Below are 17,309 nucleotides of genomic sequence, written 5' to 3' on the forward strand. Positions count from 1 at the left end.
CTGACCCGACCCTTATCTGCCCTCGGGCCTGCTGCAGGCTGAGTGCCTGAATACTCTCCTCTTCAGACGGAGGCCCATCCCTTGAGCACTGACTCGGCTTTAACCATGGACACCTGAGCCCTTAGGGAATTCTGGATTGGAGGACAGTGTTATGTAGAGGTCGCAAGCCCCAGAACATAGCTACGTGGGCTAAAATAGCTATGTGGGCTAAAATCCTGGTGGCACCACCGACCTGGCACACCCTCGGTCGGGACAGCTGGCTCTGCTGAGACCACAGCCCCATCAGTAAGTGGGAGTGACCACAAGAGGGTGGTTATGAGGCCACAGAACGTGCTCCTCAGCATCTGGAACGCGGAAGTACTAAGGAAATGACCATTAGTGAGGTTATGATGTCGGAATGGGTCCCAGTGGGGAAACCGTGACCCAGAAGAGTGGAATAACTATACTAAATCTTTCTGCCTCAGACCCCTGGCTAACCTGGAGGCCATGGCTCCCTCCAGGGGCTCTGGTCTTATTTCCAACATCATCAAAGGGGTAGATCTCCACTCCTGACAGGAGCTGAGCCTGTTGAGGCCAGCCAGTGAAGAAGGCAAGGGACCATGCTGATGGGCCATCTCATCTCGGGGCAGGACAAGCCTGGCTTTGCTACCAGGAGGTGGACTCCCTTTTCTGCAACTCATTAAACGGTGCTGAAGCCAAACACGTACTTCGTGGGCTTTGAAGAAAGTCACCTTCATTTCACTTGTGTGTATCCTGTTGGAAGGAAGGAAGGAAGGAAGGAAGGAAGGAAGGAAGGAAGAGGGGGCGAGAGAGAGGAGGGAGTATGGAAGGGAGGAAGGTTGGGAGGGAGGAAGGGAGGGAGGGAGGGAGGGCATGAGGAAGGGAGCGAGGGAGGGAGGAAGGGAGGGAGGGAGGGAGGGCAGGAGGAAGGGAGCGAGCGAGGGAGGAAGGGAGGGAGGGAGGGCATGAGGAAGGGAGCGAGGGAGGAAGGGAGGGAGGGAGGGAGGGAGGGCAGGAGGAAGGGAGCGAGCGAGGGAGGAAGGGAGGGAGGGAGGGAGGGCATGAGGAAGGGAGCGAGGGAGGGAGGAAGGGAGGGAGGGAGGGAGGGCAGGAGGAAGGGAGCGAGGGAGGAAGGGAGGGAGGGAGGGAGGGAGGGCAGGAGGAAGGGAGCGAGCGAGGGAGGAAGGGAGGGAGAGAGGGCAGGAGGAAGGGAGCGAGGGAGGGAGGAAGGGAGGGAGGAAGGGAGGGCAGGAGGAAGGGAGCGAGGGAGGAAGGGAGGGAGGGAGGAAGGGAGCGAGGGAGGAAGGGAGGGAGCGAGGGAGGGAGGGCAGGAGGAAGGGAGTGAGGGAGGGAGGAAGGGAGGGAGGGAGGGAGGGAGGAAGGGCATGAGGAAGGGAGGGAGGGAGGAAGGGAAGAAAATCATAAAGCCGAGAAGTCCTGGCCTCTGTCATCAGCTGCTGCAGGTGTCCCTTCCTCCCAGCACAATGAGGGCAATGATGGGACCCGGCAAAGTGGGTGCCACAGGACAGGCAGCACCTCCATGCTGGTTCTCTGCCCAGGCTCCACCTCCGACCTGACCTCCCCATCTCTTGTCCAGGTTCGTTCTGCTGCTGCTTCCCTCCTACCCTCTTCAGCAACCCCCTCCAGCCCCAGGCCCTCTGCACAGCTTTCCCTCAGCCAGGAGGGCTCTCCCTTTCTCTACCCAGACCTCAGCCAGTGCCGCCTGCTGGAAGAGGCCTGTCCGGGCCCGAGGCTGGCCAGGGCCCCACTCCAGTTGCTCCCGCAGCCCCAGACCTCTCCTGTAGCTCAGGGAATCACAGTGAGTTCTGGGTGGCTCGTCTGCTCATCCAGTGGGGCCGCATTCCGAGGCACTGACTAAAACATCTTTGCCGCTACAATTCTTTTTTTCTCCTTTAAATGAATTAGGCGGCTGAGGCCGCTGCCGCCTCAGGGTGAGGGATCCTGGATGAGCAAAGAACAAGCTCAGCAATCCGTAGCTTCGGAGTTTGTACACTCAGGCTGCCAATCAGTCCCGAAGGAGAGGCTGTGGGAGAGCCAGCCTGCTGAAGCCAGCACAGCACCCACGCCGTAGCTCTGTAAGAAGCAGACCTAGAATCAGGCCCGCGCGGGCTGGGAGCGGACAGCAAGGGCTGGCAGAGACGAGGGACAGAGTGCCTGCGAGGGGGCTCTGTGTCCTGGCCCCCCCACCCCACCCCAGCTTTTGCCCGTGGCCCTGGTGCTCCCTGCGGGTCACCAGGGGCCAGGAGCACGGGGAGGAGGCAAGCGGGCAAAGGGGTCGCACCGCCCCCCAGCGGGGCACAGTCTGGAGCAACTCTCTCCCTGTGGCCGAAGGGCCCCCCCCGTCCACCAGACGTGGGGGGGGACAGGCTATCCCAGCAGTGTCGGCACCCACTGGTCCGGCGACACCAGCGTGAGGATGAGGAAGGGGGTTCCCTTCCCACTGCCATTGACATGAAGAAAGGAGGCCCCTGCATCCGCACACCCCACCTCCCCACCACATATCCCAACACCCCTCCCACCCCGTGCTTGGGACACTCCCTGGGAGGAACCAGATGTGGCTGAGAAAAACCTGATGGGATTAAGTCTCTGTCAGGAGCAGAATGAGGCCCCAAGAGAGAAATGAGCTAAGTGGCTTGTTTTTTCAGAGAGCCAGGCTGGGTGGGTCTGGTTCACTGCTGTGGCCTTGGGCTAGCACCAACCCCTCGAGCAGCGGGTACTCCGTCCGTGGGCCCTCCTCCCGGCCAGAAGGTCAAGTCGGGCGAGGGTGCGGTTCTCACCAGGCCAGAGGCTGCGATGCCCTGCCAGTCCCAAGCTAGGGCGTCCCGGTGGATCTACACACGGTGACTACGCAGGGGCGGCTCTAGGAAGAAGCTCTGTGGGCCCGGTGGGCAGGAAATGGGCCCAGGAAGAAAGTATATCATGCAGGTGACACGGTCTCCTGGCCCTTAGACAGTGGCCATGTCCTCGAGTGGGCAGCCACAGAGGGTCTCTGGGGAGCAGCTGGGGGGCCAGCCCTTCAGGGTCTCACTTCGTCCAGAGCCACAGGCTGGGAGGGCCAGGACTCCTCTGGACACTGCCCTGCTTGGGCCAGGTGGACCCTGGATCAGGTGACTCAACCCCAAATACACTCCTTGTCAGGACGGACGTACAGAGCCCCCACCCCAGCCCCAGAGGGATACAGCTGCCGAGGTGGGGACAGCACAGTGGAAAACTGCTCTTACCCGAGCAGAGTCCTTCCTTCCTCATCTGGATGCCCGAGCTGGTGAGGCCCTGAGAGCCAGAAAGTCAAGAAGCTCAGGCTGGCTGAGCTTCAGCAACTTTCCCTCACCTTGTCTCCTACTTGACCCTACCTCCTGGGGCAGCCCTAGTGTACCTGTCACAGGGGGCCTGGCAGGAAGACCCCAGAGATGGGACAATCAGGGGTTCCCTGCAAGGGCAGTGGAGGGGGGAGGCCTTCAAGAAAGCCTGGGGATGTGATGGCTGGTTCGCATCACCCTTCCCAGCAGACTGAAAAGAACAAAAGTGGAGACTCTGACATCACCCCGCCCCCTCCCCACTTGGCTGCTGGGATCTCAGGGACGTGGGGTGAGAGGAGCACAGAGTGGGGGACCCTGCTCTGAACTGTGAAGGACAGGAGGGGCTGGAGACCTGGGGGCACAAGGAGGGGACCAGTCAGCGTGGTGGAGGGTCTACTCAGGGGACCACTATGGCCGCCAGCTTCTCCACCTGCCCATCCCTCCTTGGTCCCAAGTAACACCTGCAGCACCCATGGCGATGGGCGGGGAAGCTCCTCAGCCCCCCTCATCAGTGTGGGGGGCAACCCCCCAAGATGTGCAGCTGGGTTCCCAGGGGCCAGACGCCGAAGGACCTCAGGGCAAGGGCTAGAGGTGGCCACTCCTTGAGTGACACGTGAACAGCATTTATTTTCCAGGCCTTCAGCAGACGTTCCAGCCTGCTGACTGTGCTGTGCCCCGAGCAGGGCCCCAGGGCCGGAGGTACAAGAAACCTCGGAGCCGGTCAAAGGCAGGATGGCGTGCGGTGCCTGGAGACGGGCGTGCCCTGGAATTCGGGGTGTCTGCTGAATCCACGGTGGGTCCCAAGGGGGAGCGGGGACCAGGCGGGCAGGCAGGGAAGGGGCTGCAGCTCAGAATGAGGGCTCGGGGCCCTCTCACTCCAGAAGCACCTCACTGCTGGCACCCTCGCCGATGGGCCGCAGACCCGGGAGTGGGGACTTCCCTGAGGGGTGGGGGAGGCCTGCTGGACCCTCGGCTCCTTCCGGCCTGGAGCCCCGAGCCCTGAGCAGCCGGCCGTGGCCTGAGGTCAGCCTGCATGCCCCGGGGGGCACGTGTCTTGTCCAGGGCCCCTGGGCCAGCCCTGCCCCGAGATCAGTTTAAGGCCTGGCAGGGCTGGGGAAAGGGGGGAGACATGCAGTGGGCCCGGGACATCGGAGAGGGAGCCCCGGGCCAGAACACTAGCCCTCCCCCACCACCCCTCACAGGCCCTGAGGCGGGAGCCCTGAGGCCAGGGGCCCTGCGGAGAAGCCCGGACGGCGCACAGTCCAGCTCAGCGGGGCCGCTTGCTGTCCAGAATGGCCTTCCAGTCGTCTGCCCACGAGTGCAGCCTGCGGCTGGGAGGCTGCAGCTGCAGGTGCCGATTGTGACAGGCCGTGAAGAGGATGTGCTCCCAGCTGGGGGTCGGCTCGGCCCCTGTGGGCGGGAAAGCAGCACTTGAGGCCGGCTCCAGGAGGCCCGGGGCGTCCTCAGCAACAGCAGGCCTCTCTGAGACCCGGCTTCCCCATCGGTCAGGTGCTGACTGCGCCAGCACCGGCTCACTGGGGGGTTGCAAGGGTTAAATGAGATGGGCCACGCGGAGGAGCACTTGGGACGGCCCCCAGGGGACCCAAAGCAAACGGTGGCTTCCGTGGCGGTGGTGATGGTGGTGGTCGTTCTCACCACGGCCGCCCTCAGAGCTGAGCCCTGCTGACGCCCTGCCCTTCCCCTCCCTCGTGCTTGGCCTTCCCTCGCTGGCCAGTGCCGGCTTCGCAGCTTCCCACCTGTCGACCGTGGGTAACCTTCGATCCCTCAGGTCCACCTGTCCACACCAGCACTCTGGTGCTGATCCTGTCCCCCGGGTTACAGCCTGACTCCCCGGCTCCTCCTGCACAGGCCTCCCCCCTGCTCCCCGTGGTCAGAGACAGAAGCTGGGCGTGGCTCCGTGCCCCCCATGTGCCCTGACTCTCCTTGTGGAAGCACGTGGCTTGGGAGGTCAGGGGTGGGCACACGCATGAATCCCACTCTCTGGACACACTGTGACCCGTGTGGGGATAGATGGGTGTGTTTCCCAAGCCAGCTCCAAAGGCCATTAGGGAAGCGATATTCTGTATTCTCCCACTGAGGCGACCAAAAGAATAGGCGTTAACTCTGAAAGCCCTGATGGCTACCAGGAGAGCCTGACCGAGTACAAAGGCAAAGCAGAGCAGTCAGGAGATAAAAGAAACCGAATTCTGACTGGTGTGTGAGTTCCTAGATTTACCGCAGCAGAAGCCTTCCTACGCAGTTAGGTGCGCTGATGAATTTCCCCTCTCCTCTCGAAGGTGGTATAACCGTTTGTTTGTTTGGAGGGAGGGAGGGAAGGAGGGAGTCACCCATCAGCAAAAGGGACAAATATAGCTCCTTCAACTAGACACGTTACGCTTTTCTGTTTTCCAGCAGGTTCAGTCCACATTGCCCTTGGGGGAGAAAAACGGCTTTGTTGCTAAAAACAAATGTTTGGAGGCCGGCCTGGTCCTCATTTTACATGAGGTAAAAAAGGGACTCATCCGACGAGTCACCCCAGGAGCTGGGACCTGCTTCTCCCGACTCCCAGGGGCACCCCTTCCAAGGCCAGATGCTGCCGGATGCTGAGAATAACCTTGCCTTCCCGGTAGGGGAGCATTGGAGGCTGAAGGCCTAATACACATCTGGTGATTAAGTGGGGACCACTCAGGACAGGGGCCGTGAGGCCAGCCCTGCATGCTGTCGGTCCCAGTGGCTCCCAGCTCTCCACACTTGCTCCTCACCTGTGGCAGGCCACTTGCCTGTGATGTCTGGCCGGTCATCTATGAGAAGGTCGGCAGAGACCACGGTCTTGTCTGTGGCCAGCACAATCTGATCCAGAAAGTCGGGGCCAAAGTGCTTCTCCACCCAGGCATACTGGAACACAAACAGGGAGGGGGAGAGGAAGGGGCCATCAGGCCTGGGCACAGACACGGCTGGGGCACAGCCAGGCTTCTTCCAGGAGGAAGGGCCACCATCAAGATGTGACGATCCCGGTGGCAGCAGAGGAAACATACTCAAGGAGATGGTGGGACTTGTCCATGTCCCCATAGCTAGAAAGCGGCAGAACCCTGGCTCAAACCCAGGCTGCCCGCACTCCAGCTCCAAGCCTGCACATGCCTGGCCTACTCAACCCAACACTCATGCTATGAAGGCCTCCTGCACCTTTTATTTTTAATGTTTATTTATTTTTGAGGGGGCGGTACAGAGAGAGAGGGAGACAGAGGATTCGAAGCAGGCTCTGTGCTGACAGCAGGGAGCCCAACGCAGGGCTCGAACTCATGAACCATGAGATCATGACCTGAGCCGAAGTCGGACGCTCAACCGACTGAGTCACCCAGGTGGCCTGTCACCACCCATCATCTTTTTAAACAAAATTTTTTTAAGATTTATTTATTTCTGAGAGAGAGAGCATGAGCATGAGCAGGGGAGATGGGAAAGTGGAGGTAATGGGAGTATTACCTCACGGGACTCCTTTGGGGATTAAATGGGACAATGTACGTAAAAGTCTTAGCACAGTGCCTGGCACACAGAAAGTGCTCGTACAAGGCAGCTGGACAAAGGGTGCCACTTCTGGTCTCATCTCTCCTCTCCTGTGGTTCTGATGTGTCTGAGCTGCGGGACTTAAACAAACCATTTAACCTTCTAAGACCAGTGTCTTTGCAGTGTGGTTATGATCACATTAAATCTGCGTAGGACACAGAGTAATGCCTGACACGTAGTAAGTAGTTAATAGATGTTAAACTTTGAGAGCCCTGAATTATATGTAAAAAAAGCTACTAGAATAAAGAAGTTTAGCAAGATGGCAGGATACTAGGTCAATACGCAAAAATCACTTGTATTTCTACACCTTTGGATATTGAAACGAAAGAAACAATACCTTTACAATAGCGCCAAAAAGAAACATGAAACAGATTGACTCTACTCTTAGAAATAGTTTAGATGGTAAATTTTTTTTTTAATTTTTTTTTAAATTTTTGAGACAGAGAGAGAGACACAGCATGAGCAGGGGAGGGGCAGAGAGAGGGGGAGACACAGAATCCGAAGCAGGCTCCAGGCTCTGAGCTGTCAGCACAGAGCCCGACAAGGGGCTCCAACTCCTGAACCGTGAGATCGTGACCTGAGCCGAAGTCGTACGCTTAACCAACTGAGCCACCCAGGCGCCCCTCAGATGGTAAATTTTATGTTATGTGCACTTTACCACAATCTCCAAAAATTGTTTAAAAATACTTTAAAAATAAGGACAGGCTTGGGTGCCTGGGTGGCTCAGTCGGTTAAGTGTCCGACTTCGGCTCAGGTCATGATCTCACAGTTTGTGAGTTCGAGCCCCGCGTTGGACTCTATGCTGACAGCTCGGAGGCTGGAGCCTGCTTTGGATTTTGTGTCTCCCTCTCTCTCTGCCCCTCCCCTGCTTGTGCTCTGTCTCTGTCTCTCTCTCTCTCAAAAATAAATAAACATTTAAAAAATCTTAAAAAAAAAATAAGGACAGGCTTTATGCAAAAAAAAAAAAAAATGCACAAAAACGAGAAAAGCAAAATAGGAATAAATTTAACAAAATGTGTGCAAGACCTGTATGCTGAAAAAATACAAAATATTCCTGAAGGAAATTTCAAAGATCTAAAGAAATTGTCACTTTGTATGAATGACATATGTATGAATGTTCATGGCTCAGCAGATTCAATGTCATTAGCCTCCACTGATAAGATGCAATTCAATCAAATTCCCACCAGGCTTTTTGTAGAAATTGACAGCTGGTTCTAAAATGTATAGAGAAATACAAAGGACCTAGAATAGCCGACAGTTTTTTAAATGAATAAAGTTGGAGAACTCACATCGTTTTCAAGAGTTACTCTAAAACTACAGTAACCAAGAATGATATTCACATAAGGATAGACATTTAGATCAAAGAGACAAAATATATTTAAGAAACACACCCAAAGGTACCAGGGTAATTCAACAGAGGAACAGCTGGGCATCCACAGGCCAAAAAAAGAAAAAAACAAAACAAAACAAAAAACAACCCGACACACAAAAACTTTTATTTTTAACTCTTACCAGATATAAAAAGTAACCTGACATGGGCCGTAACCTAAATATAAAACCTAAAATTATAAACACTGCTCTTCCAAAGCCACAGTTAAGGAAAGGAAAAGACAAGCCACAGACTGGCAGAAAATATTTGTAAAATCCGCTATCTGATAAAGGACTTGTATGTAGAATATACAAAGAATTTTCACAACTCAGACGAAGACACAAACAGCCCAAGAAAAATCAAAAAATGTAAACACTTGGGGTGCCTGGGTGGCTCAGTTGGTTGAGTGTCCGACTTCGGCTCAGGTCATGATCTCACGGTCTGTGAGTTCGAGCCCTGTGTCGGGCTCTGTGCTGATGGCTCAGAGCCTGGAGCCCACTTGGGATTCTGTGTCTCCCTCTGTCTGCCCCTCCCCCCTCATGCTCTGTCTCCCTCTCTCTCTGTCAAAAATAAATGAACATTAAAAACATTTTTTTTAGGGGCGCCTGGGTGGCGCAGTCGGTTAAACGTCCGACTTCAGCCAGGTCACCATCTCGCGGTCCGTGAGTTCGAGCCCCGCATCAGGCTCTGGGCTGATGGCTCAGAGCCTGGAGCCTGTTTCCGATTCTGTGTCTCCCTCTCTCTCTGCCCCTCCCCCGTTCATGCTCTGTCTCTCTCTGTCCCAAAAATAAATAAAACGTTGAAAAAAAAAAAACAAAAACATTTTTTTTTAATGTAGACACTTTATCAAAGAAGGTATACAGAGGTCAAATAAGCACAGAAATGATGCTCAACATCGTTAGTCATTAGGGAAACACAGATCCAAACTGCAGAGACAGGTAACTAGGAACCTACTAAAACAGCTAAAATTTAAAAATATTGAGGGGTGCCTGGGTGGCTCGGTCGGTTAAGCCTCTGACCCTTGGTTTCGGCTCAGGTCATGATCTCATGGTTTGTGGGTTCGAGCCCCACATCGGGCTCTGTGCTGACAGCACAGAGCCTGCTTGGGATTCTCTCTCTCCCTCTCTACCTGCCCCTCCCTGGCTCATGTGCATGTTCTTTAAATAAATAAGTAAACACAGAAACAAACTTTAAAGAAGTGAAACACACACCCACCATACAACCCAGCCAATCCTACTTTCGGTATCTGCCCTGGAGAAATGAAAGCATATGTCCACCCAAAGATGTGGACATGAATGTTTACAGGAAATTTATTCACAACAGCCAAAAGCTAGGAATATCCCAAATGTCCATCAACTGGCACATGGATAAACAAATGACGATCCAGCCATAGAGCAGAAATATGTTCAGCCAGAGACAGGAATAAAGTCCTGATGCATGCAACAGCATCAGTGTATCTCAGAAGTATTATGCCTTTACTTTTTTTAAATGTTTATTTTTGTTTTTGAGAGAGAGAGAGAGAGAGAGAGAGAAAGTGTGAGTGGGGGAGGGGCAGAGAGAGAGGGAGACACAGAATCCCAAGCAGGCTCCAGGCTCCGAGCTGTTAGCACAGAACCCGACGCGCGGCTCAAACTCACAAACCTCAAGATCATGACCTGAGCCGAAGTCGGATGCTTAACCGGCTGAGCCACCCAGGCGCCCCTCAAAAGTATTATGCCTTCAAATGAAAGCCAGACACAAACTGTATGAGTCCCTACTATACGACTTTCCATAAAAGGCAAAACTGTAGGAACGAACACATCAGTAGTTCACTCCTACCGACAATACCCAGAGAGGGAAAGGGCAGGGAAAAGGGACTGACTGAAAGGGACACAAAGACACACTATTTTTTTTTTTTTTTTTTTTTTAGAGCACTTTTAGGTTCACGGCAAAATTGATCACAAAGTACAGAGAGTTCCCATATAATTCCTGTCCCCAAATATGCACAACTTCCCCCATTATTCACATCCTGCAACAGAGGGGGGCATTTGTTATATTCAGTGAACCTGTGTTGACACATTGCTATCACCCAAAGTCCACATTTTATGTGAGGGTTCCCTCTTGGTGTTGTACATTGTATGGACTTGGACAGATATATAATGACCTGTATCTGCCATGAATAATTTCACTGCCTGAAAATCTGCTCTCCATCTATTCATCCCTCCCTCCCCACTGATCTTTTTACTGCTTCCATAATCATGCCTTTTCCAGAATGTCATATAATTGGAATCCTCTGCTATTTTGGCTTCTTCAGATTGGCTTCTTTCACTCGTAACATGCATTTAGGTTCCTCCACGTCTTTTCATGGCTTGACGGTTCATTTCTTTTCAGGGCTGAAAATATTTCATTGCCTGGGTGTACCGTAGCTTATTATCCATTCACCTACTGTAGGATATCTTGGTGGCTTCCAAGTTTTGGCTATCACGGATAAGGCTTCTATACACATCTGCACACAGGTGTTTCCGTGGACTTAAGTTTTTAACTTGTTTAGACAAATACCACAGAGTGTGATTAGTGGATCACACAGTGAGAGTGTGTTTACTTGTGTAAGGATGTGCCCAACTGTGTTCTCCAAGTGGCTGCCCCATTTTGTATTCCCACCAGCAATGAACGAGAGCTGCTGCTGTTCCACATCTCCTCCAGCATTTGGTGTTGTCAGCGTCCTGGATTTTGGCCATTCTAACAGGTGCATAGTAGCATCTCACTGTTGTTTTAATGTGCGGTTCCCTAATGGCAAAGGATATGAGCACACTTTCATGTGCTTATTTGTTGAGTGTAAATCCTCTTTGATGTGGTGTCTGTTTAGGTCTTAAACCCATTTTTTAAAGTTTTCTTTTTTTAAAAAATGTTTATTTATTTATCTTGAGAGAGAGAGAGAGAGCGTGCTAGTGGGGGAGAGGAGCGCAGAGAGGGGGACAGAAAATTCCAAGCAGGCTCCACACTCAGCACAGAGTCAGATGCGGGGCTCGATCCCACAACCCTGGGATCATGACCTGAGCTGAAATCAAGAGTCAGATGCTTAACCGACTGAGCCACCCAGGTGCCCCAAGACCATTTTTTAATCAGGCTACCCACTTGCTTATTGTTGAGTTTTCAGAATGCTTTATGTATCTTAGAGAACAGTCCCGTATCACTTATGTCTTTTGCCAATATTTTCTCTCAGTCTGTGGCCTGTCTTCTCATTCTCTTGACAATATCTTTTGCAGAGCAGAAGTTTTTCATTTTAACGAAGCTCAGCTTAACCAACCATTTCTTTCATGAATCGTTCCTTCGGTGTTGTATTTAAAAAGTCCAAGGTTGTATTTAAAAAGACCTATCCAAGGTCGTCGAGACTTTCTCCTAGGTTATTTATATTCCAAGAGTTTTGCAGATTTAAATTCTACATTTAGAGCTCTAATCTATTCTGATTTCTGTGAAGGGTGTAAAGTCTATGTACAGCTTTCTTCCCCCTGTGGATGTCCAGTTGTTCCCGCACCATTTGCTGAAACGTCTACCTTTGCACCACAGTACTGCCTTTGCTGTTTTGACAAAAATCGGTTGGCTACGTTCATGGCAGTCTATTTCTGGGCTCTCCGTTCTGTTCCACTGATCTATGTGTCTCTCCTTCCATCGATACCATTTTGTCTCAATTCCTGTATCTTTATAGTAAGTCTTTTAAATTTTTTTTTAACGTGTATTCATTTTTGATGAGTGAGAGAGACAGAGCGGGAGTAGGGGAGGGGCAGAGAGAGAGGGAGACACAGGATCCAAAGCAGGCTCCAGGCTCTGAGCTGTCAGGACAGGGCCTGACGCGGGGCTCGAACTCAGGAACTGTGAGATCATGACCTGAGCCGAGGTCAGACACTTAACCAACGGAGCCACCCAGGAGCCCCCCCTTTAAAAAAAATTTTTTTTAAACATTAGCTTTTTAAATTTTATTTGTTTGCACTAAAACAAACAGTTCATCCATTTCTCCCATCCCCCACCTCTTACAACCACTGACTTGCTCTCTGCATTTATGAGCTTGGGTTGTTTTGTTTGTTTGTTTTCAGATTCCACATATAAGACAGATCATACAGTGTTTGTTTCTGTCTGTCTGACTTATTTCTCTCAGCATAATGCCCCCAAGGTCTATCCATGTTGTCACAAATGGCAAGATTTTCTATGACTGAGTCATTTCATTGTGTATAATAACTAAATTTCTTTATCCATTCATCCATCAACGGACACAGGTTGTTTCCACATCTCGGCTATTGTAAATAATACTGCAATGAACAAAGGGGTGCATATATCTTTTCAAATTACTGTTTTTGTTTTCTCTGAATAAATACCCAGAAATAAAATTGCAGGATCATTCGGTAGTTTTGTTTTTCATCTCTTGAGGAATCTTCATTCTGTTTTCCTGAGTGGTTGTACCAATTTGCGTTCCCACCAACTGTGCACAAGGGCTCCCTTTTCTCTACATTTCTCGCCAACACTTACTATTGCTGGTCTTTTTGGCAACAGCCAATCTAGCAGGTGTGAGATGACACCTCATTGCGGTTTTGATTTGCATTCCCCTGATAATTAATCATGTTGAGCATCTTTGCACGTACCTGTTGGCCATGTGTGTATCTTCTTTGGAAAATGCCTATTCAGATCTTTTGCCCATTTTTTAATCAGATTGTTTGGTTTGGGGGTTGTTTTTTCTTATGGAGTTGTATGAGTTCTTTATATATTTTAGACATCATTTTTGCAATTATTTTCTTTCATTCAGGAGGTTGCCTTTTCATTTCGTTGATGGTTTCCTTTGTTGTGCAGAAGCTTTTTGGTTTGATGTAGTTATCGCTTGTTTATTTTTGCTTTTGTTGCCTTTGTCTTGGTGCCAGATTCAAATCACTGCCAAGATGTCTGTCAAGGGGTTAACCGCCTATTTTTCTTCTGTTTTAAGGTTTCAAGTCATACATTCAAGTCTTTAATCCATTTTGAGTTAATTTTTGTGTGTGCTGTAAGACAGTGGTCTAGTTTCATTCTTTTGCAAGTGGCTGTCCAACTTTCCCACCATTTCTTGGAGGCTGTCCTTTCTCCATTATCTATCCTTCACTCCTTTGTCCTGAATTAATTGACCACACATGCATGGGTTTATTTCTGGGCTCTTTATTCTGTTTCATTGATCTAGGTGTCAGTTTTATGTCAAGACTATACTGTTTTGATTACTATAGCTTTGCAATATCGCTTGAAATCAGGGAGCGTGACACTTCCAGCTTTGTTCTTCTTTCTTAAGAGTGCCGTGGCCATTAGGGTCACTTGTGGCTCCAAATTTTTGGATTGTTTGTTCTAGTTCTGTGGAAAAATACCAATGGTTTTGTTTTTTTTTTTTTATAGCGATTGTACTGAATCTGTAGATTATTTTTGGATAGTATGAATATATACATTTTTTAAGTTTATTCATTTATTTTGAGAGAGATAGCATGAGTGGGGGAGGGGCAGAGAGAGAAGGAGAGAGAATGCCAAGCAGGCCCCACACTGCCAACACAGAGCCTGCTGTAGGGCTCGAACACACAAAACCATGAGATCATGACCTAAAAGCCCAAACCAAGAGTCAGACGCTTAACCAACTGAGCCACCCAGAGCCCCTGGATAATATGAAAATTTTTTAAATATGAATTCTTCCAATTCATGAGTACAAAATATCTTGACATTTATTTGTATCTTCTTCAATTTCTTTCATTAAGGTCTTATAGTTTTTAATATACAGGTCTTTCACCTCCTTGGATAAATTTATTCCAAGGTATTTTATTATTTTTGATGCAATTATGAATGAAATTTTCTTAATTTCTCTGACAGTTCATTATTAATGTAAAGAAATACAACAGACTTTTGTGTAGGATTTTGTATCCTGTAATTTTACTAAATTTGTTTACTAGTTCCAACAGTTTTTTGGTGGAGTCTTTAAAGTTTTCTATATATAATATCATGTCATCTACAAACAGTGACAGTTTTACTTCTTCCTTTCCAATTTTTTTTTTCTTGCCTAATTGCTGTGGCTAGGACATCCAATATTATGTTGAATAAAAATCCTGTCTTGTTCCTGCTCTTAGAGGAAAAGCTTTCAGCTGTTCACCATTGAGTAGAATATTTGCCGTGAATTTGTCATAATGACCTTTATTTTGTTGAAGTACATTCCCTCTATATCTGCTTTGTTGAGAGTTTTTATTAAAATGGATATTGAATTTTGTCAAATGCTTTTCTGCATCTAGTGGGATGATCATATAATTTTTATCTATTTTGTTAATGTAGCACATCACTTAGTTGATTTGCATACATTGAGCCATCCTTACACTCCTGGAACAAATCCCACTTGATCATGGCATATGATCCTTTAAATGTATTGTTGAAATCAGTTTGCTAGTATTTTATTGAGGAATTCTGCATCTGTATTAATCAGGGATATTGACCTCAAATTTTCTTTTGTGTGGCATACTTGTCTGGTTTGGGGATCAGGGTAATGCTGGTCTCATAAATGTGTTTCAGAGTCCCTCCACTCCCCTTCCATTTTGGGGAAGAATTTGAGAAGGGTTGGGATTAATTTTTCTTTGAATGTTCGGCAAGATTCACCAGTGAAGTCGTCTGGTCATGGACATTTGTTCACTGGGAGGTTTTTGGTTACTGACTCATTCTCCTTGGTAGTAACCGAGCTGTTCGGATTTTCTATTTCATCGCAATTTAGTCTTGGAAGGTTGTGTTTCTCAGAATCTATCCATTTCTTCTACTGTTGTCCAATTTGCTGGCATATAATTATTCTCAGTGGTCTCTTATCCTTTGTATTTCTGTGGTATCAGTTGTGACAACTCTTTCATTTCTGGTTTTATTTGAGACCTCTCTTTTTTCTAGCACATTATTTTCTGTATTGTAAAAGGCTGTTTCCTTTTTATCTTACTTCACAGTCATTTTTATATATAATTTGCATACCATAAAATTCAGCAATTTTGAGTATACATTTCAGTGGGTTTGCTTTAGTAATCCACTATGTTGTGCGACCATTGCCCATGTAATTCCAGAATGTTTCCATCATCCTCCCAAAAAAACCCTGTGCCAATTACCATGAACAGCCAATTTTTTTATAAATAGTAGTTGGGGCCAAAACATAACATGAGCCCCAGTTTGAGACTCTCCTAGGTAGCACAAGAGGTGGGAGGTACCACCAGAGAAAGTTCCTGAAATGTTGGCAGTATGACTCTCACTGCTCCTAAAAGAAATTATGGTTTATTTTGGCGGCAAATGATGTGCTTTTAGTGTAAGTCTTAAAGGAGGTTTAAGTTCTGGGAGCAGTTGGACAATTTTGGTGTGAAATATGTGAAGAAATTTCATTCATTACCTTCTGAAGTTCAAAACTTGGCCGACATTTTTTATTTGAGTTCAAGTGAAGAGGCTCACTTATGGGGTGGAAATGTTTAACATTTATTCTTTTTTTTTTTTTTTTTTTTTTTTTTTTTCAACGTTTATTTATGTTTGGGACAGAGAGAGACAGAGCATGAACGGGGGAGGGGCAGAGAGAGAGGGAGACACAGAATCGGAAACAGGCTCCAGGCTCTGAGCCGTCAGCCCAGAGCCCGACGCGGGGCTCGAACTCACGGACCGCGAGATCGTGACCTGGCTGAAGTCGGACGCTTAACCGACTGCGCCACCCAGGCGCCCCAACATTTATTCTTAAAATCAAACACAGAATCTAGCAGACATATCAGCTGGAGACCAGACTTCACATGAAAAGCACGTGTCCCATTGTTACGTCCAAGCATCTCACTTAATCCCACTTGTGATCGGAATACGGAAAAGTAAGAGTAAAATATCATGCTTGAGCATGAAGCATTTACCGTAGATTGTTTTTAAATCTCTTCGGGGGGGGGGGGAACCCTAGTAATATCGTGCTAAGTTCTGAATCAGGTGGAATTAGAAAAGGGGGTCAGCATAGCACAGGTACAGAGCACAGGCCCTGGAGTCAGACTGCCCAAACCTGACTCGCCATTTCTCGCTGCTGACCTTGGGCAGGTGACTTAACCTCTCTGTGCCTCAGTTCCCTCATCTGTAGAATGGGGATAATAACAATACCTACTTCAAAAGGCTATTATGAAGGTTAATGGGTCATTGCAGGTGAAGCCCTTGCCTGCATGTACATCTGGGTGTAAAATGTCAGCACGGTCGAGCCAGAAAGAAGGTTCTGGTTCTGATAACCTGAATGGTACCTAACTCTGACGCCCTAAGTATGATAAAGAAGCTGACCTCTTAGCAATTGGGTTTCCTTCCTTTGATTGGGTCTCGAGGGGAATCAACTAAGGAGAAAAACTCCCACGTCTGCTGCCAAAGGCTGATGCTGTCCTGGGGGCAGGCGCGGAGGGAAAAACTCTGTGAGAGGTCCAGGTCGTGGGCACCCACCGGGGTTGCCATGAGGGCAAAACATCCATCCTCAGTCGACGTCCTGAGACAGGACATCACTCCACCGCAGGCACCAGCAGAAGAATCAGCAGCAGCAGCTGCCCCCAGCCTCAGCTGGCCAAGGACAGAGAGTCCGTCTACTAGGGATGGGAGGGCACACAGATGGTGGGAGGGGAGGTGGCTACAGCTACTTTCATCTCTTCGCAAGACACAGTCAGTCCGCCTTCCCCTCTGGCTTCCGGTGGGGGCGGGGCGGGGGGGGGGAGGAGGTGACAATGTAGCTGAATGGTGACAGAGGGCTGGGAGATGAGCTTGCACCCCAGCCTGATCCCAAGCCCACATCCCAGCCAGGCCCCAAGGCCACCAGCCAACACAACTCACCCAAAGTTCCTCAAACATACCCCGCATTTTGCTGTCCTCATGTCTTTGTTCAGTACTCCACTCCCTCCACTGACCGACCCTCTGTGGCCCGGCCTGGCCCCTGCCTGACGCCAGCACAGCGCCAACCGTGTGACCCTCCCTCCCTGTAGTGCGGGTCATGGTAGACCCTCCTTGTGGGAGCCAGGAATTCTATCTCCCGGAATCTATCCTGTGGACACAATCATATGAAGATTTATTTACAAGATGACTTT

At 49.5% G+C, this 17,309-nt stretch overlaps 1 protein-coding gene across 3 annotated transcripts in view; it reads right to left on the reverse strand.

Moving 5' to 3' along the window:
• Positions 1-3,903: 3,903 nt before the first annotated feature.
• Positions 3,904-17,309, reverse strand: part of NT5M (5',3'-nucleotidase, mitochondrial) — a 33,170-nt gene continuing 19,764 nt past the window's right edge. Inside the window, exons 4-5 of one of the 3 annotated variants that reach the window (XM_045487627.1) lie at positions 6,080-6,212; positions 3,904-4,727 (exon numbers count right to left, since the gene is read on the reverse strand). In XM_045487627.1, the coding sequence (XP_045343583.1) occupies positions 4,585-4,727; positions 6,080-6,212 (276 nt within the window). In that variant the 3' untranslated portion in view covers positions 3,904-4,584. Of the gene's footprint in view, positions 4,728-6,079; positions 6,213-15,948; positions 17,267-17,309 lie in introns of those variants that run through there. The other 2 variants (XM_045487628.1, XM_045487629.1) reach the window with 2 other exon arrangements.

This window comes from Leopardus geoffroyi, chromosome E1, assembly GCF_018350155.1.
Source record: "Leopardus geoffroyi isolate Oge1 chromosome E1, O.geoffroyi_Oge1_pat1.0, whole genome shotgun sequence".
Lineage (NCBI taxonomy): Eukaryota > Metazoa > Chordata > Mammalia > Carnivora > Felidae > Leopardus > Leopardus geoffroyi.